Source organism: Mirounga leonina, unplaced genomic scaffold, assembly GCF_011800145.1.
Source record: "Mirounga leonina isolate KUSES-001 unplaced genomic scaffold, KU_Mleo_1.0 Mir_125, whole genome shotgun sequence".
Lineage (NCBI taxonomy): Eukaryota > Metazoa > Chordata > Mammalia > Carnivora > Phocidae > Mirounga > Mirounga leonina.
In genome coordinates this window covers 27,309,163-27,327,090 of record NW_023270305.1, presented here as the reverse complement: position 1 = coordinate 27,327,090, position 17,928 = coordinate 27,309,163, and the positions used below count along the sequence as shown (strand labels likewise).

The following is a 17,928-nucleotide window of genomic DNA, read 5'->3' as shown; positions in this document are numbered from 1 at the left end:
CATCTATTTCGGGCGTTTGTTGTTTTCCATGAGTTGCAATGCCACTGTGAAGCCGGCCTTTCCTGGACAGCTAGCACGAGGGAGCGAGGCAGGAGCAAGGCGGGGCCAGGGCCAGCAGTTAAAAATACTTCCCGCTTCATTTCTCCTTTGAAAACAAAGCCCTGGGGGCCTTTTGCAACTGCTGAGCCTGGGAACAGAGCTTCCCAGGGCAAAAACTGGCTGTGCGTTGTTTCCTGAGTGAGCTGGATGGGTTCATGTGGGTCCCAGAAGAAGCAACATTGACGTGCTGTGTGACCTTGTGCAACACACTTAACATCTCTGGGCCTAGTGGCCTCCTCGCTAAAATGAGGCCAGGTGGACAGATCTTGAATGGGCCCTCCAGCTCCGAGAGCTCCAGGATGAGAAGCACCTCCAGGGCCAGGTTTTCTTCCTAGAACTGGGCCAGTAAGGGGTGCTGTGAGTTAGGAGTTAGGAGAAGGCAGCTTTTAGCTTTAGCTCAGTCTCTGGGAACACTTTGTGAGCTTTGGGCCCTGAAAGTGTCCTAAGGTGGTCCTGAATGTTCTCAGAGGGTTCATGTAATTGAAAAAAAAGATTAAACGCCATCAAAGAGGGAGTTAAATAAAGGCACCATGGTAGATCCACACCAAGGCATGCAGCGCAGGAGTTTTGAGACAGGCAGATCTGTGTTCTGACATGGAGAGATCTCCAAAACCTGTTGTTGGAAAAAAGGCAAGACTGGAACAATTAGAATTGTATCATTTGTTTAAAAACACACATAAAACAAAGCTAAATATTTTTCTACACCATGGATGCATATATTTATGAAAATACATAGGGAAGGTTCTGGAAGATTTTACCCAATCTGGATAATAGTCCTTATCTCTGGGGCAAGGAGAGAAATTATTTTAGAGTGGTGTCAGAGAGGAGTGATTTGTTTGTAATGTTTTACAGGAAGAATGCACTTATTAGCGGGGTTTATTTGTTTGCTTGTTTGTTTTTACTGACACACGGAGTGACACCAAGACATTGACGGGCTAGGTGACTCCTCTCAGGCTGTCCTGGGCTGGGATCCTCTGGGCAGAGGGTGCAGCGGGAGGGGGGCTGTACGCGGGAGCTGGAGGTGTGTGACATAGAGGCTGGAGCAATGGAAGCATTTATACTTTTAGGGAGGCAAATGGAGATGTTGTTCCTCTGCAAGATTTATTGGCCATTGTAAATTACATTCTATTGCAAACAGTTGCCTCAGGAGGCAATTAAATTTAGATCATATTGTTCTCAGGTTGGCAGAGGCAGGCGTTGACTTGCTGAGGTTTTGCACAACAGCCACTGTCTGTAAGAGTGTGGTTGGCTGCCTGGATGGCAGAATAACCCTATTCCTTGGTGGGATGAGCTGCTGCTTTGTAAAGTAGTGAGTTCCTTGTAAGAGGGGGTATCCAATCTGGGAGGGAGGATCTGCCCAGACTGTGTCCCTGAGGGGAGCAGGTAGGTCTCTATCCCGAACCTTAGGCAATCAATCCTTATGGAATGGGCAAAAGTGGGACTAGAAAGTCCATTCAGCTTCCTGATGGCATTCTATTGTAGTATCTGCCACCCCACCACAGCCTCAGCTGTCCTGGAGAGTTTGTAAACGGGGACGTGGGGCACAGTATTACAATCATCATGATAACAATTGTTCCGGGCAGTCACTAAATATTGTCAAGGATGTGTTTGTTACTAAATCTACAGGCACTGGCTCTTACAGACCACCCCATTATGAGGGAGACAAGGGAGCTCAACTGAGCCTGTAGAGAGCTTCCCTTCCAGGGTCACCAACCTGCAGCCCTCGTCCATTTGTTTAGGGTGACAGGTGGACAGTAGTGGGTCCGAAAAAGTTTGGTGGGTGCTGGGTTATGAGGGCTCCTCAGTCATCTGAATTTCAAGTCTGCACCTCACTCCTGGATTCCAGGACTCAGTTCAAGCTACTGGTGGACGTTTTGTTGGCCCATCACTTCCTCACGAGCGCTATGTCTTCCCCTTACACTCGCTCCTCCTCAGGCTGTGGTCCCTGATTCTGTTAATGGTGCTGCCAAGGAATGGCTGAGGGGGGTGGTTAAGGAGGCCTTTCTGGAGCTCCAGTGCCTGGATTTAGCTCAGGCTCTGCCACTTACCACTTGTATCACTTCAGCCAATTAACCTCCTAGAGCCTCAGTTTGACCCTATAAAATGGGGACAATGATGACGGGAAATACCTAGAGTTGTTATAATAGAACTAATCAACAAAAAATATTGTGAGGGCCTACTACGCGTTACGAACGGGGTTCAAGTCCTAGCTAGTCAAATGTTGAGATCTTAGCCTCTTTTTTTTCAAATTGTGGTAAAATATATGTAACATAAAATTTACCATTGTAACCATTTTTAAGTGTACATTTCAGTGGCATTAAGTACATTCAGGCCACCATCCACTGTTACTTTTTCATCTTGCAAAACTGAAACTGTACTTATTAAAGAACTCCCCATTCCTCCCTCCCCCGAGCCCTGGGCAACCATCATTCTACTATTTGTCTCTATGAATTGGACTGTAAGTACCTCATATAAGTGGAATATAACAGCATTTGTCCTTTTGTTTCTGGCTTATTTCACTGAGCATCGTGTCTTCGAGGTTCATCCATGTAGCACATGTCAGAATTTCCTTCCTTTTCGAGGCTGAGTCATACTCCCATTATATGGACATACCACAGTTTACCCATTCATCTGTCCATTTTCATGGTTGTTCCCACCTTTGGCTGTTGTGAATGATGCTGTGAGACCTTGGGCTCTCAAAGGTGAGCCTCAGTTTCCTCTTCTGTGCTGCGCAGCCATCTAACTCCTCCCTTCGGTGGAAGCCGACGCAGCCGGCTCAGCAGCTCCTCTGGTGCCCATCCCACCCTAACCTCACCCTCAGCTCCCCAAGCAGGGGTCATGGCCCCTCGTTGGAATGCTTTGTAGCTGCCAGTCTCTGTCCTTGCGACATTTATGGACATTGGCCACAGTGGGCAGGCTTCCTGCACCAAGGGTTTTTAGGACCCCACGGAACTTTGACCAAAGGACTTACTTGCTAGTTTGGGCTGGGGGCCTTGTTTCGCTAACACCAACCACCTCTACTTCTGTGTTGGTCTGGGTGGGAGTTGGAGAATACCCATGACCCAGTTCAAGTCAAAGTCAGAAGCACTTTGCTCACCCCACTCTGCCTCAGTGCCCTACTGACGAGCAAGGAGGAATTTTCCAAGACTAGTTTTGGAACTAGTCTTGAGGCACAGGCAGCAGTGATTCCTGGGTGTCCTGCCTCAGCCCCTCTAGGCGAAGAGCCTACTTCAGGTACCTGGGTCTCAGAGCCGGGGGAGACGGAAAGCTCACTACAACTCCCAGAGGCCCCCGGGCTCAGGGGGCGGCCTCCGCCCCCGCGCGGAGGAATTGGGCCCACCAACCGGAGCCCAGAGCGGGGTGGGGGCGGTGCCCGGGCGGGGCGGGGCGGGGCGGCGGGGAGGCGGCAGGGTTGCGGCGCCTCGGGCCAGTTGCGCGGAGAGCGCGGGGTCGGTGAGCCGGGCGTGCGGAGGGCCTCGGGCGGGCGCCGAGGGACCTCGCCGGGCCATGGGTAAGCGGCTCCGTGACCTGTCCCGGGACGGGGCTGGGGGCCCCGCAGAGGGGGCGAGGTTGCCCTGCCAGATCCCCTCCGGGCCCTCGTGGCTGTCGGGGCCGCTAGGAGGGCGGAGCGGGGCCGGGCGTGGACTCCGGGGCGAAGGCGCCGGCGACCTAGCCCGGCCTGGGGCGCCAGCGCCCTTCGCCCTGTGCGGGAGGGGTGAGGCTGGGTGTCGGCGCACACTCTTCGAAAAAAAGGAGAGACAAAAAGTTTTGGCGGCCAGGGGCTTCCCGGACGTTTATCTCGAAACTCTTTTCGTCGTCTTTTGGCTGAAATTTACCAAGTCCTATACGGTTCTGTCATCCCACTTCCTGCTGTGGTTTCAATCTCGAGCTGGTCTCAGCTAATTTGTTGTGACAGGCTGTCCGCAGCAGTTTCTCTGCCTCCCCGCCCCCATTTGCCCCCCCGCCCCGCCCCATCCCCGGGGTTCTCAGAACTCGCCGGCGCCGCCGAGAAGAGGCACCGGGGTCCCTGGGCGCGCGCGGGGCGCTTTCCACTGCGGCCGCCGTTTCCTGAAAGTGACTCTGCGCGGGTTTTGAAGAACTTGCTCAACGCACTTTGAAGAATCAACTGTTCCTCTTTCAGCAGAGGGGTGTTCTGATCCTTCGGCGGTTACCGGCTTCCCATCCCCTACGCTTTCTCTTTTCTCTTCCCTTTTCTCTTTTCTTCTCCGTTCTCTCTTATTCTTGTCTCCTGTCCATCCTCTTCTGCCCCCTGGCAGGAAAGAGGTAGCTTCCCTCTTTGCTGTCGTCTTCTTTCTTATGTTTTTCTTCTCTTTCCTCGGGTCTCCAGAAGGGACAGGGTGGCGGCCCCGGGAGTGATGGGGGTGAGAGTTGAAGCTCAGGCAGCGAGTGTGCGACGAGAGATGTTTGGCTTCGCGCTCGGCCGGCCGGAGCTGCGGAGTGGCCGCATCTCTGTCCCTCCGCAGAGTGTCCCGGGGTGGGGGGCGCCCTCAGGCGGGATTCAGGTCCCCCAGGCCCGCCGACGTGGGTGGGAGGGTGGCGGGGCTTTCCAAGCGCCGGACCGCGAGGGCTCAGGGTGCATGTCCGGCGGCACTGCGCTGGCCGGGCCCAGCGGCCCTTTGTTTGCGGGGTGGTTTGCCGGCCGGGAGGAGTCTGAGGGGCCAAGGGGAGGCTAACAGGTGCTTCCCGCCCCCTCCGGAGGACCACTGTTGGGGGTGTCAGCGTCTCTGCGCCTACATGCCCGCCGCGGCAAAGGAGGGGTGGGAGATGGTGTCTAGAGAGTCTGGCCCCAGAGAGTGGAGTTCCAGACTCCACCAGAATCCTGGGCACCCGCCCCGGGGCTAGAACTCGGAGTGGCAGAGGCAGGAAGGACCTCAGAGGATCAGGCCCTCTTTCTTTGATATCCAGTCAGAGAAACTGAGGCTCAGAGTGAGGTCTGGCAGTGAAGGAGAGGCAGGCCTCCAACACCTCTCCCCTCCCTCTTGCTTTCCTGTTACCTGGGGGTAAACTGGCCAGGTAGTGCCCACACTCCCTGGTAGGCCCTCGGGGTCTCTGGGTGTGGGGGTGGGCGGTGGAAAAGCAGTAGGCCATGGCGTGCCCCAGGCAGCAGTTAAGCAGCCTTCCTCCCATCCTGGCTTTGTTTCTCTCTTGGGCCATGTCTTGGGACAAGCCACGGTGGAATGGGAACCTGGAATATAGTTCATGGGGACATAGGAAACCATCCATAGATGGAACTGTTACTGTTACCAAGACCTCCCAGACTTGGAGAGACGGGACAGTGGGGAGTCAGCCTAGTCCGGAATAGGGTCTTTTAGGACCTCCCAGAGCTGGCAAAAGGGGGACAGGCATCCCAGTGGAGTTATGAGATGGTAGTCTTACATGTGGAGCCCCCATGACCCCTACCTTTCTATATTCCTCTCAAGACTGTCATCTTGGCCCCCACTGCCTCAAACCCTGCGTCCCCCATGCCCTGGCTGGGACACTGAGGCAGGGCTGGGGCAGAAGCTGGACCCTGTGCCTTCAGGGGTCCCATGTCCCGCTCGGCTGTCCTCAGTGCTGGCTGGAGCACAGCCCCTTGCAGTTCCTCCCTCCCCAAACTGCCCCCTGGAGAGAGCTCCACGCCGAGCCTCCTCTGCCAGGCAGCCGGCTCCTGGGCCACCGAGAGGACGGGCCGCCTCAAAGGCTGTCTTTGTTTCAGCTCGGGGCTCAAACTAAGAGAAACTTAAGCCAACAACCTCGGGCGAGGTGGGGCCGTTTCTGCTGGTTGTTATTGGGACTGCCCTTACGATTATTGTCGTAATTGACGCAGTGCTCCCAGGGGGTGACTTTTCATGAAAGGAAGTGTTACTTCCTTCCCATCACACCAGGGGTGAATGGGGCGGGTCGGCGGAGAGAAGAGGGGGGAGGGAGGGAGCGGGAAAGGGAGGGAGGGAGAGAGAGAGCGAGGAGATACCTATAGGCGGTGCAGTCTGGCACTAGGTCTCTGACAGGCTCTGTGGCCTTGAACTAGTCACAGCCCAAGCCCCTCTCTGTACCGGGAGCATCTGAGAGCAAGTAGCTTATACTGCACCCCTGTGGCTGTTTATGGAGCACCTGTCCCCTGCCCCCACAGTGCTCTGGACGGTGAGACACAGAGGGGAGCGAGCAGGACAGGCAGACCTCAGATCTCCCTGTGGGGGGTGGTGTGCACACGCACCACTTGGCTGTGGTTTGTGTGGGAAGCCTTGTTTCTCACTTTGTTCTTAGAACATCGGGCGCATGGGGGTCCAGCACACCCACCTGTGGATGGGGAAACAAGCAGTAATGAAGCAGTGGCTGATTTGGTGAAAGATGCACCTCTTTGGAGACAGAGCCCCTTCCCGTCTCTCCTACCCCGCGCCTATCTGATTTCAGCTTCTCAGCAGAGGCAAACCCACTCGGGGGCAAGAAGCAAGCCCACACCCTTTGAGCAGATAAGGAGCTTGGGGACTCCCTGCTTCCATTAAAAACCCTAGATCTCAGGGTTCAGAGCCTTGGGACAGTCAGATTGCACTGGTTCTGAATCCCAGCTTTGCCACTAGGAAGCTGCGTGACCTCAGGCGAGTTATTGAACCTCTGGGATCCTTATGTGTTGTATCTGTAAAAAGGGGGACATAGTATCCATTGGGTGGCTAGATTCTGTGAAGCAGTGTCCAAAAATGCCTAGTCCAGGGCCCACCAGGAAGGAGCACTGATTGGAGGTGGTGGAGTGTATGGTACCGAGAGGGAAGTAGGGAATGGCTTGAGAACAAGCAGCCTTCGGGGAGCAGCCTCTTTTGGAGTTAGTGACTTAAACCAACCTCTTCACTGCTGTGGTTTTCGGACCTGGGCGTTAAGCTTGACTTCAACACAAGCCATGGAGTTAAACAGAAATCAGGTTCCCGATGCCAGAAGGGCCTTGGGCATTCCCCCTGCCCAGCACTCTGCCGCCCCTCCTCACTGCCCGGTGAGGCACTGGGTCACCAGGGGCCAGGGGCTCATATCCTGGCCCAACCAGCAGCCCCCTGCCCTCTCCCTAACAGCAGCAGGAGGAAACCTCAGCGGCTGTGGACCAAGTCCTACTGTAGGTTACCAGAGCTTTCTCACACTATTATCTAGCTGCACAAAACCTGAGGAATAAGCTCAACAGGAAACACACAGGGCCTTTAGGAAGGAACATCTGAGGACAGCAAGGGGAGACCTGAATCTGTGGAGATGTGCAGTCCTGAAAAAGGAAGATGCTGTATCAGAAAGGTGTTACTTTTCTTCAAAGTGATTGCTAAATTTAAATGCAATTCAACCAAACCCCCAGTGGTTTGTTTTCTTTTTTTAAGGGAATGTGATAAGATTATCCTGAAGTTCAGAAAAAAATGATTTAAAAAGACTAATGATGGGGGACTTGTCCTCCAGATAGTAAGCTGTTCTACAATTAACACAGTGCGCACCAGTGCTGGCCTGCCACAGTGAATGAAACAGAACAGAAAAGTCCAGAAACAGTTTCAAGTATATTCCTTATCAGCCTTTAGATTATGGGGAGAGTAGCATTTCAAATCACTGGGGGAAGGGAATCACTCAGTCTCTATTGGGACCACCTCACCACTGGGGGGAAATATGATTAAATCCCTATCTCACACCTTATAGATTCCAGATGTGTTCAAAGTAAACAATGAAATAATCATCACCATTATTGTCATTATTGCTTTCTGGATGGAAAAAGCAAAATGGATCCACCTCCCCATTACAGTAGGGCATGGGAGGCTTTGTGGGCGAGAGCAGGACAGGAACTCAGTGGCTCCTGGCAGCAGCATTCACTCCCGAGCAAGTGGGACTCTCCTGCCTCTTGCAGGCTGGATGTGGCTGGGAGCCTGGGATCGCTGGTCTCCTAATCCGCTTCCCTCCCCTGCAGAGCCAGGAGAGCAGCCCAGCCCTGTGTCGGCTGTATTGGAAGGTGGGAGAGCTGGGAGGCTGGCAGGCAGGGGTTTCAGACTTAGTTTTCCTAGCAGAACCCTTTTCCAAATGAAGATTATCTGGAACCCTGGTCTACAAATGACTGGGGAAGGGAGGGTTTAGGGGAGCCAGGGACAGGACAGAGGGCTTCCTGGAGAAAGGGGGGCTCTCCCTCAGCTAAGGCTGTGGAAGCAGGGGGCCCAGGAGGCCCTGCCAGGGCAGAGAGCATGCTAGCTAGCCTGGTTGGGAGAGGAGGGAGGCTGAGTTCATTTGGGGACTCAGCTGGACACAGAGATAAAGAGAGCGTTTCCCTTTGTGGCTCTAGGCAAGAGCCCGAATCCTTTTCCTGTCTGGGGTTAAACAGCTCAGATTGGTGACCTCCTTTCCAGGTAATCTGAGTACCCGACTCCAGGAGGTTTCCCTCAGTGTGGCCCAGGCAGAGCTCACTGACTCTGGAACCAGGCAGAAGGGACAGAGGTCCTGGCTGCCCTTTGAGATCCGCTAGGGAGCTTTAAACTCTGATGCCCCTTGCAGAACCTTAAATCAAACTGGGGCGGGGGGTGGGGGACACAGTTATCAGTGTCCTTAAAATGCTCCCTGGTGATTCTAATGGACCCTGGTCCTACCACCTTATTCTTTGGAGGCCAAGGGTGCAGCTTGCAGGGGCACGTAGCAAGCTTGCAGGCAGGCTCCAGTGAGAAGCCGCCCCCTAACCCTAACACCCCATGGAGGACTCAGGATGGAGAGAGTCCTTTGAAGCTGGACCAGGGGGAAAGAAGGCAGAGAGGGTGTGAAAACAGGGGAGGTGGGCGGCAAGGAGAAGAGCTGGTGGAAGCAGGTGCGCCAGTGACCCGGGAGACTTCACCAATTCGGGGGCAGTGAGCAAAGGACTCAAGGGTCTTTCTCTCCCGTTTTGCAGAAGTGAAGACTGAGGCACAGAATCACCCGAGAACTCAGGAAGAAAGGCATCAGCCTGCTGGGTGGGGTGTGGGGGGGGTTCAGTTGTTAACACTTAGTTATTTCTGGATATTGACCATGTCTTGATTGGTCAGAAGCCAGCCTGAGAGGAAGGCCCGAGTGTCTTTCTTTTTGACAAGCTTTCGCATGGGTTTCTCCTCCAGGCTTATTTGGACTCTCCATCAAGGCTCTGCAAATCCTGGTGGTAACAATAGCAGCCACAGTGGTGGCCAGACCTGGCCACTTGGCCTGGTGGTCAGACAGACCTCGTTTTGAGCCTGGGTCTCCTAGGAAGCCTCTCTGGCTTCAGTTTCTGCCTCTTTAACATGAGCTCCCTCCTGGGACTAAATAAGAGCGCATACGGGGAAGAGCCAGGGCCCCACCTTGCAGGAACCAGGGCGCAAGCCCTTGGGTGAGCAGCTACTGAAGGGGACATGTGGCCAGAGGCTCTGGCCTCGGGGGTCACGCTGGTCTGGGTTTATGGTTGTTATGGAGATGCTTTTTCTCTCTAGGACAGGAGGGGACTCTCACAGGTGCCAACAGGAAGGATTTCCTGAGCTGGAGCAAATCAGGAGAATGGGACCGTTCACACTAGGCTAACAAAAAGGAAAGGCCAGTTAGAAAGAAAGAGAGGGTGATCTGAGACGTGGGCTCCGGAGCTCAGGTGCCCTGCCTGCCTGTCAGCGCGCCTGAGGCCGGTTCCCCGTTCCAGGGGTTTTTGCGGGTTTCTGCAGCCATCAGCTCATGGCTGCCCTCAGTAAAATCCAGCCCTGCCCCATGCAGGTTGTTGGGAGACTCGCTCCCTCTCCCTGACACCTGGCACCCACTGTGCGGGGTGCTGGCAGACCTCACTGAACCGGGGTGGTGGGCAGGAGTGCTGTGCTCGGCTGGGGGCTGAGAAGGGCCGCCCAGAGGAAGTGGCTTGTCAGGTGAGACCTGAAGGGTTACCAGACCCTTGCGGGTGGGAGGAGTAAATGGCCTCATTAGGGGCAGTTAGAGTTCGGCGGGCGCCCCTGGAAAGATCCGATGTTTCATAACCAGGAGCTTCCAGTCTTCTCGATGATTCCTGGAGGATCCAAGCACTGCCCTGGTGCCTTCGGACTCACAAACACAGGAGCCTCAGCCGCTTTCCCAGTTCGGCTGAGGTGCTGTGAAAACGTTCTGCCTGAATGTGGGGCAGGTTTTGGAGACAGGATTTCCCTGAGCACCACAGCCCCACCCTTCACCCTCCTCTGACTTGACCCCAGGGTGGTTTAGGGTTTCCCTCCCTCCCTCAACGTGGGTAGCTGGCTGGAACAGAGGAAGGAACAGCAGCAGGCGCGGGGCCCGGTTGGGGGTGAGCCCCGCAGAGAGGAGGGAGGGCAGAGTGGGCCACCAGGGTGAGCCCGTATTTGCGTGTGGAGGGCCAGCCTGCGTGCAGTCAGGGACCAGGGGGCAGAAGGAAGAAGTCGCTTCCCACCTGGCAGGTTCTGATGGAGGACGGGAGGACCCACCACCTCTCCTGGAGGACCTCTCCTCACTGCCTGTTCTTCAGGCCTGCATCTCAAGTGCTCTCTCTCTCTCCCTCCCTCCCCTATCCCCCTCCCCTTTGCTCCTCTCCTTGCAGCACCTCCTGTCAAAGCAAAAAGGAAACAGTCAGAGGAGGGTGATCCCCTAGACCCATCTGTGTCCCCCCAACCCGATGCTGAGCAGAGCAGAAGCCAGAGCCCCGTCCATCTGGAGGTGAGTTGGGTGACCCCTGGGGAGCCTCCTCCCTGCCCTCCCCCCTCCCCTGTGCACAGCCTCCCAGGTGAACTTGGGGACTCCCCAAGCTCTCAGGAGGGCGTGTTCCCTACCTTCCAGCCTGCAGAGCCAGGAGAGGGACCCAGCCCTGCGGTTTCGGGCCTGTGTCAGGAGGTGTGGGAGCTGGGAGCCCAGGACAGGAGGACCCGCCTGTCACCCCTGGGAGGGGTTTCAGACTTAGTTTTCCTAGCAGAACCCTTTTAGCAAATGATTTGCCTGGAACCCTGATGAATAAAACAGATAAAAGCACTCTTTTAGGATAAGCCACACGTACATCCATGCATCCCTCCAAGTTCACAGCGTGGATATCAAAGTCACTCAGCGAGACCACTGAGGCCATTTTGGTGAGTGTAGTCTGAGAGGGAGCCATGGGTGACGTGGAGCCTTGGCCTCAACATCCACTCCTTTTGGCCGTTTGCTTTGGTGGCACAGTCTGGAGTAAGACTCTTGATTCACGTAGAAGAGTAGTTGCAGATGCTAACAGTTCTTAACAGCTTGCGTGGAAGAGCGAATTCACGGGAAGAGCGGCCGTGAGAGTGCCTTCCTTCTGAGGCCTGCACCAGACCAGCTGCCGGGGTCCCCCCATAGGTTACGGTTTCTTAGGTGACTCGTGAGTTCGTGTGCCATTTGTTATCAGGGGTCAGAAACACTGCAGTGGTACTCGAATATTTGGGGAACACACGACTCTCTGTATTGTTCCCGGCCCCAATGACTTACATCCTTCCGGTGTTTGGGGCCTCCCCATCCAGGACCTGGGAGCTGTCTGTTCTCCAAGCCCTGGGTCCCAGCCCAACCATACCCCTCTGCCCTGAGCCACCAACCAAATGAATAGCCTTGGCAGAAATTGCCCCTCTGGAAGCAGAAACCGAAAGTCCTGCGTATCTGACAGCGGGGTGTCAGGAACCCGGGATGGGGCTTCGCCGCCCTGGATGCAGCACGCAGACTGGCGGCTCAGAGAGGCAGCCCACCACGGCAAAGGCTTGGGGGACACGCAGCCCCGCAGTGCCAGAAAACACCGGGCACTTTGTTCCTTCGGCTTTGACCACAGTCTGAGGCCGCCACCAGGAGCTCACAGTCTGGTAGAGGAGCTGAGATGCAGACACAGCAAATCTAGAGCAAGGTAGAGAGGCGGTCTGTACCTGCAGAGAGCCCTAGAAGCTGCGGGGCTGCTCTGGTGGCCGTCGCTGGAGCCGGGCCCCAGTGGACCCTGACCGCGGGTCCTGGGTGCTAACAGCTGACGGCTGCACCTTTCTGATGCCAGACACAGGCACTCCAGCCCAGAGCTGTAAGCTGGGCGCCGGGGGCCTGCTGCTTCCTATGGGAGCCTGGGGCTGGGGGCCACACCCCCCTCCCGCCCCAGCAGCCAGCCGTTCTGCCTGTCCCCAGCCACCCACCAACTGGGGGCTCACCCCAATGCCTCCTGTTCTTTCCCCAGGACTCCCCCGAGGCAGGCGGGGAGCGGGAGGAGGAGCAGGCCTTCCTGGTCAGCCTCTACAAGTTCATGAAGGAGCGACACACGCCCATCGAGAGGGTGCCCCATCTCGGCTTCAAGCAGAGTGCGTCCCTGGGGTGCAGGCAGGGAGGGGGAGCCCGGCAGGGGGTCCCATCCAGGCAGGGTGTCGGGCAGGCACCTCCACTCTGGGCAGCCCTGGGTGATGCCAGCCGACAGGGGTTGCACACAGAAAGGACCCCCCACCCCAGGCGCAGGGCTGCAGTGGGTGGGGCCGGATTTCTGTCCTCACCGGCCACCGGGCCCCCAGTGCTCGGGGTCTGGCCCAGCCATCCCTTGCGATGGCACTGTCCGGGCGCTTGCTGGTTCCGTGCCTGCCGGACAGGTCCATGGGAATGGGCTGCTGGCTGCCCCTTCCTCCCACAGAGACTGACAGGGGCCCTGCCCTCTCTCTTCTCCAGTTAACCTGTGGAAAATCTACAAAGCAGTGGAGAAGCTGGGGGCCTATGAGATGGTAAGGAGGGGACCTCTGAGTCTTCAGCATGTGGCATCTCGCAGCCCATCCGCACTGTGCCATGTGGGGACCCGGGGAGGAAGAGCCTTGTCTGGGGACAGAGCAGTCCTCACGGCCAGACAGGAGGAAGAGACGGGGTCCCAGGTCCTACCGCTCGCGCAGCTCTCCTGCATACTGTGCGGGAGGAGGCCTGCCTTGCCCACTGGTACTTTGCTGCTCAAAGCAAGTTTTCCTGTCTTCCCATCTGTTCTGTCTGCCCCGTGCCCCCCGTGCTGGGAAAGCTGCGGGGCTGGCAGTCAGGCGGCGGCCCCTGGGAGGGAGACCTGGCTGGCGGCCAGGGGAGCCCCCCTTCCTCCCAACCTCACCCCCACCCTCTGCTGCTGGAGAAGCAGCTGCAAAACTGCAGTCCTTGCCCCCATCCCTGCCAAGTAGGGGCCTGGAGCTGCCAGGATGCCCCCCCCCCGCCAGGGGAGCGCACGCCACTCGTGCCCTCACGCGGTGCCCTTGCAGGTGACAGGCCGCCGCCTCTGGAAGAACGTGTACGACGAGCTGGGGGGCAGCCCGGGCAGCACGAGTGCGGCCACGTGCACACGCCGCCACTACGAGAGGTACGGCTGGGCGGAGACCCCGGCTCCAGGACCCTTCAGCCCCAAGTGGGGCCGGGAGTGGGGTGCGGTGGGCACACACCACGAGCTGCCTGAGCGGTGTGCGCTGTGCTCATCCCAGCCGGGAGCTCTGCGGGGCGGCCGGGCTGCGGGCCCCTGGACAAGGCGAGGAGGAGCATGGGCCCCGGGGGCCGGCAGGGTGTCCCCGGTGCGGGGAGGCCGGGTGGGCCCAGACAGCTGGGAGGCGTGGCGCATGCCTCCAGGCCGGCCTCCTGGTGGACACGCGGGCCTCCTCCTCAGGCTGGTGCTCCCGTACGTGCGGCATCTGAAGGGGGAAGACGACAAGCCGCTGCCCCCATCCAAGCCCAGGAAGCAGTACAAGATGGCCAAGGAGCCCCGGGGGGATGACGGGGCCCCTGAGAAGCCGAAGAAGGCCAAGGAGGAGAAGTGGTTGGACCAGGTAAGGCCTGAGCCCGCCTGGGGCCACCAGCAGACGCTGGGCCTCCCTCTCCCCTCTCCCCGCCTGCGCCATGGATGCAGAACTCCCTGCCCGGGGATACCCAGAACCTGCTCTAAGGGCAGATCGGCGGGGGGGGGGGGGGGGGGGGGGTGCTCAGGGGCAATGGTTGCGCAAGTTCAAATGAGGGGCCACGTTGGGTCTGAACTCCAGTCTGCACCTTGGTCACTAGGCCCTGTGTCCTGATGCCAGGCTATGTCTGTTCAGAGGCCAGGATGCCTTTGGGGAACTTCTCACAGAGGCTTCTGGGTACGCCTCTGTGCCCCTGCTGCCATGGGGTCCTCCCCGCCACCGCCCCACCCCCCATCAGGGCACACGGCTCACAGCCAGCACTGAGGCATGGCCTTTTCTCCTTCTAGATGGTACCTGGAAAGACGAAAACCGACGCCGCCCCTGACCTGGTGCGGCTTCCCAGCCAGGAGCCCCCCCGGGAGGGCCCGGAACAGCCAGGCCCGGCCCTGGGGCCCTCTCTGCCCTTCGTGGGTGCCGGAGGCTGTCCTGAGGCCTACAAGCGGCTCCTGGCCACCTTCTACTGCAAAGGAGCCCACGGCATCATGTCTCCACTGGCCAAGAAGAAGCTCCTGGCCCAGGTGAGCAAGGCAGAGGCCTTGCAGTGCCAGGAGGAGGGCTGTCGCCACGGGGCAGGCAGTCCCCACGGGGACCCCCAGGCATCCCCAGCTGTTCTCGTGCCGGGAAGTCCGCGGAGCCCGGGAAGGCCAGCTGAGAACTCCAGGCACCGGCTGACCCCTCAGGAGGGATTACAGGCCCCTGGTGGCAGCCTCAGGGAGGAGGCTCAAGCGGGTCCCCGCCTGCCAGCCCCCATCTTCACTGGCTGTTTCCATGCGTACCCCACTGAGGTGCTGAAGCCTGTCAGCCAGCACCCCCGGGACTTCTTGCCCAGTTTTAAAGATGGGGTGCTCTTGGGGCCTCCTGGCAAAGAGGAGGGCCTGGCGGTGAAGGAGCCCCAGCTGGTGTGGGGCGGGGACGCCAACCGCCCGTCTGCATTCCATAAAGGCAGCTCTAGAAGGGGCAGCCCCTACCCCAAGCCCAAAGCCTGCTGGGTGTCCCCCATGGCCAAGGTCCCTGCCGAGAGCCCTGCTCCCCTCGCTACCTTCCGTAGCAGCCCAGGCCTGAGCAAGAAGCGCAGCCTGGAAGAAGAGGGCTTGGCCCATGGCGGCAAAAAACTGCGGGCCGTGTCTCCCTTTCTTAAGGAGGTGGACGCCAAGGAGTGTGGGGCCAAATCCATGGGGTCTGGCTTGGCCGTGTCCTGCCTGCTGGGCCCAGCGCTGGGGCCTGCCCTCCCCGAGGCCTATAGGGGCACCATGCTGCGTTGCCCGCTGAACTTTGCCGGCACCCCGGACCACTTAAAGGGCCAGGCCACGCTCCCCTTCAGCCCCCTGGTCATCCCTGCCTTGCCGGCCCACTTCCTGGCCACGACAGCGCCCTCCCCCGTGGCCACGGGTCTGATGCACTTCCCCCCGGCGTCCTTCGACAGCACCCTTCGCCACAGACTTTGCCCAGCCTCATCTGCATGGCACGTGCCACCTGCCACCACCTACGCAGCACCCCACTTCTTCCACCTCAACACCAAGCTTTAGGTCCGAGCCCCAGTGCTGTGCTGTGCAGGGTCTGAAATGGCCTGTGCTGGGGGGCACTGCCCGGGGTCTGGGCTGGAGCCTAGTGCCCAGGAGAGCTTGGCTGTGCGCAGAGCAGGAACGCACCCCTGTCTGGGCGGCCTGGCACAAAGAGGGAGGCCGTGGGAAAACCGGGTTTGTCTCAAGGAAGCAGCCTAAGCCCGGGGCCCCAGTCGCGGGGCATCGGGAGAAGACAGTGCCCGGCTGGCAGCCCCCAGCTAGGTCCCCAGAGTGGAAGCCAGGAACATGCTGAAGGGCTGAGGCACTGGGTAGCAGCTTGAGGTATCCAGGCTGCCCGTGGAAAATCCAATAAAAGACCAACGTGAATCCACCTGGCCCTGAGGTGTGCATGGTGTGGACCTTCCCGGGGGCAGGGGAGGCTGGGGTGTGCTCATGGCTGGGGGAGCCAAAGAGAGAGACCTACGAGCATCCACTCAGATCTGAAATGCCCCCGCCCCCACCGAAGAGCGGGACCCAAAGCAGGACTCAGCCTCCTGTTCATACTTCAGCAGGTGGTGACCTTTATCCTGTGCCTTCTACCCACTTTTCATAGGAGAGTCTCAGCACAGCTGCCTGTTACCTTCCTCATCATACAGGTGGGGGTCTGACGTTCAGAGAGGGCTGGCGACTTGCCCTTGTTCCCCCAGCAAGGAAGCGACAGCAGAGTTAGGCTCTTGGGTGTGACTCCAGTATCCAGAGCAAAGCCACAGGACCCCGGTGAACAGTAGGATGAGCCCTGCAGCTGGTAGCAGCCCCCCTGGGGGCAGAGGGGGTGAGCAGGGAACCTGACTTGGTCTGTCTTGGTGATGGGCTCACAGGGCTTGCTGCTGATTCCTCCCAAAGCCCCCATCCCGCTCCCCCTCGCGTGCTGCACAGAGTTGGACCAGGATGTTCTTGGCGGGGGAGGCGCCAAGAGGCAAAGGGGAGTGAAGCAGCCAGGATCTTGGCCTGGGCATCTGCGTTCTCAGCCATGGTTGCTCTGGGGGCTCCAACCCTGCAGCCTAACACCCTCCTTCTTAAAGGCTCTGTTTGGGGAGCGGGGGGGGGCATCTGTCTCAGTAGGAGGGAGGTAGGACCCCTTTCCGAGGCTTCCCTCCCCTCCCCAGGCTGCCTGTTCTCCCGGCCAGGCGCCACAGCCTGAGGCAGTCTGATGGATGCAGGGGTAGTAGGTGTGGGGCCAGGCCCCCAACCGCCAGCCTCAGATTGGTCAGCGGTGGCTTTTGACCTCCTCCGCTGGAAGTTGCCCTGCCTCCTGGGACACTCAGGAGCTCAGGCCATGGGAGGGGCAATCTATGTGATGACAGCCCCCCCCCCGCCCCGCCCTACACAGTTAACAGATGAGTAGGCTGAGGCCAGGGATGGGCTCTGTTTGCCCAATGCCACCACTGAGTAGGACAGAACCCGGACCAGGGCACACACAACATATCTAGCACCAGGGGGTGGGCTACCCAGGCTAAAGGCATCCCATCCAGCCGCCTCTTGCCTCCAGCCTCCGATTCTGGAAGCTGCCTGTGGAGGGGGAGCTCAGATGGGGCACAGGCCGGGGCCAGCAATGGGGTAGCCAGAGGGTGGCGGTCACCATTCTTGGCTCTGCAGGGGGTCCCCCAATTCCCCACCTCCCTCCTGGGCAATGCCAGGTTCCAGCCCGAGTAGCTACCTGACCTCCAGTCCCGAACCCCCGGTTCCCACACACACCGGCATGCTGCCCATCTCTGCAGGCTTCTGGAGTGGCGGACAGTTGGGGTGGGAGGGCTGAATTCTCCTGCCACCCTCACTGCAAGCGCCCTGGGTGCCGGGCCAAAGGCTATGGGGTCAGATCCCCCTGGGGAAGGGGGAGGCGAGGGCTACTTGTTCTGTGCAGGGTCCCGCCTGAGATGGGGCAGGGTCGCTGGGGTCCCTTCCATCCGCAAAGCCACAGCGGCCTCGCTCTGGCACAGAGGTGGGAGGTGCGCGCCTGGCGGCAGAACTTGGGCACAGAAGGTTCAGAGCTGTGCTGGTGGTGCCCTCTGGAGGCTGCTCCGGGGACTACACCTTTCTTTGAGAGGCGGCCCCGGCCAAGCCTGGTCCTTGGGCAGGAGGCCGCCACCCTTGCTGGGGCGTCAGCAAATCCCCAGAGCTTAATGTGGGCATGCTTCTTGGAACACTCCTGTGCCCTGCGTTTCCCGTGTGACGCTTTACGTGATTTTCCTCACTCGCCGCTCACAATTCCCGGCGAAGGTACCATCCTGATTTACAAATGAGGAAACAGCTCTGAGAGCTCAGTTAGCTTCAGCTGCGGGGGGAGTGCCTGACTCCTTGCAAGGGCGTCATGCACCTGCTTCCATCTAAATGGACAGGTGCGCTCCAGGTCCTCTTGCTTTTCACACTCAGCCCTTTGCCTTCCTGCTGGGTCCCGACGGTCCCCGACT

General features: G+C 58.6%; 1 protein-coding gene across 3 annotated transcripts; it reads left to right on the top strand.

Annotated features, from left to right (window-relative positions):
• Window positions 1–3,515: 3,515 nt before the first annotated feature.
• ARID5A (AT-rich interaction domain 5A) lies at window positions 3,516–15,851 on the top strand. 3 transcript variants are annotated; one of them, XM_035000996.1, is made up of 7 exons: window positions 3,516–3,610; window positions 10,625–10,740; window positions 12,236–12,356; window positions 12,712–12,764; window positions 13,275–13,372; window positions 13,670–13,829; window positions 14,246–15,851. In XM_035000996.1, the coding sequence occupies exons 1-7, from the start codon at window positions 3,607–3,609 to the stop codon at window positions 15,482–15,484; spliced, it is 1,791 nt and encodes a 596-aa protein (XP_034856887.1). In that variant the 5' UTR covers window positions 3,516–3,606; the 3' UTR covers window positions 15,485–15,851. The 3 variants fall into 3 exon arrangements, with proteins under 3 accessions (XP_034856887.1, XP_034856888.1, XP_034856889.1); XM_035000997.1 differs by lacking the exon at window positions 12,236–12,356 and having other exon boundaries at window positions 3,538–3,610; XM_035000998.1 differs by lacking the exons at window positions 3,516–3,610; window positions 12,236–12,356 and having other exon boundaries at window positions 9,086–10,740.
• Window positions 15,852–17,928: the final 2,077 nt, after the last annotated feature.

Bases quoted from the DNA above. Each gene is read 5' to 3' on its own strand.
- ARID5A (XM_035000996.1), top strand. The intron at 12,357-12,711 runs GTGCGTCCCTGG...TCTCTTCTCCAG, and splicing joins CCATCTCGGCTTCAAGCAGA to TTAACCTGTGGAAAATCTAC. The intron at 13,830-14,245 runs GTAAGGCCTGAG...TTCTCCTTCTAG, and splicing joins AGGAGAAGTGGTTGGACCAG to ATGGTACCTGGAAAGACGAA.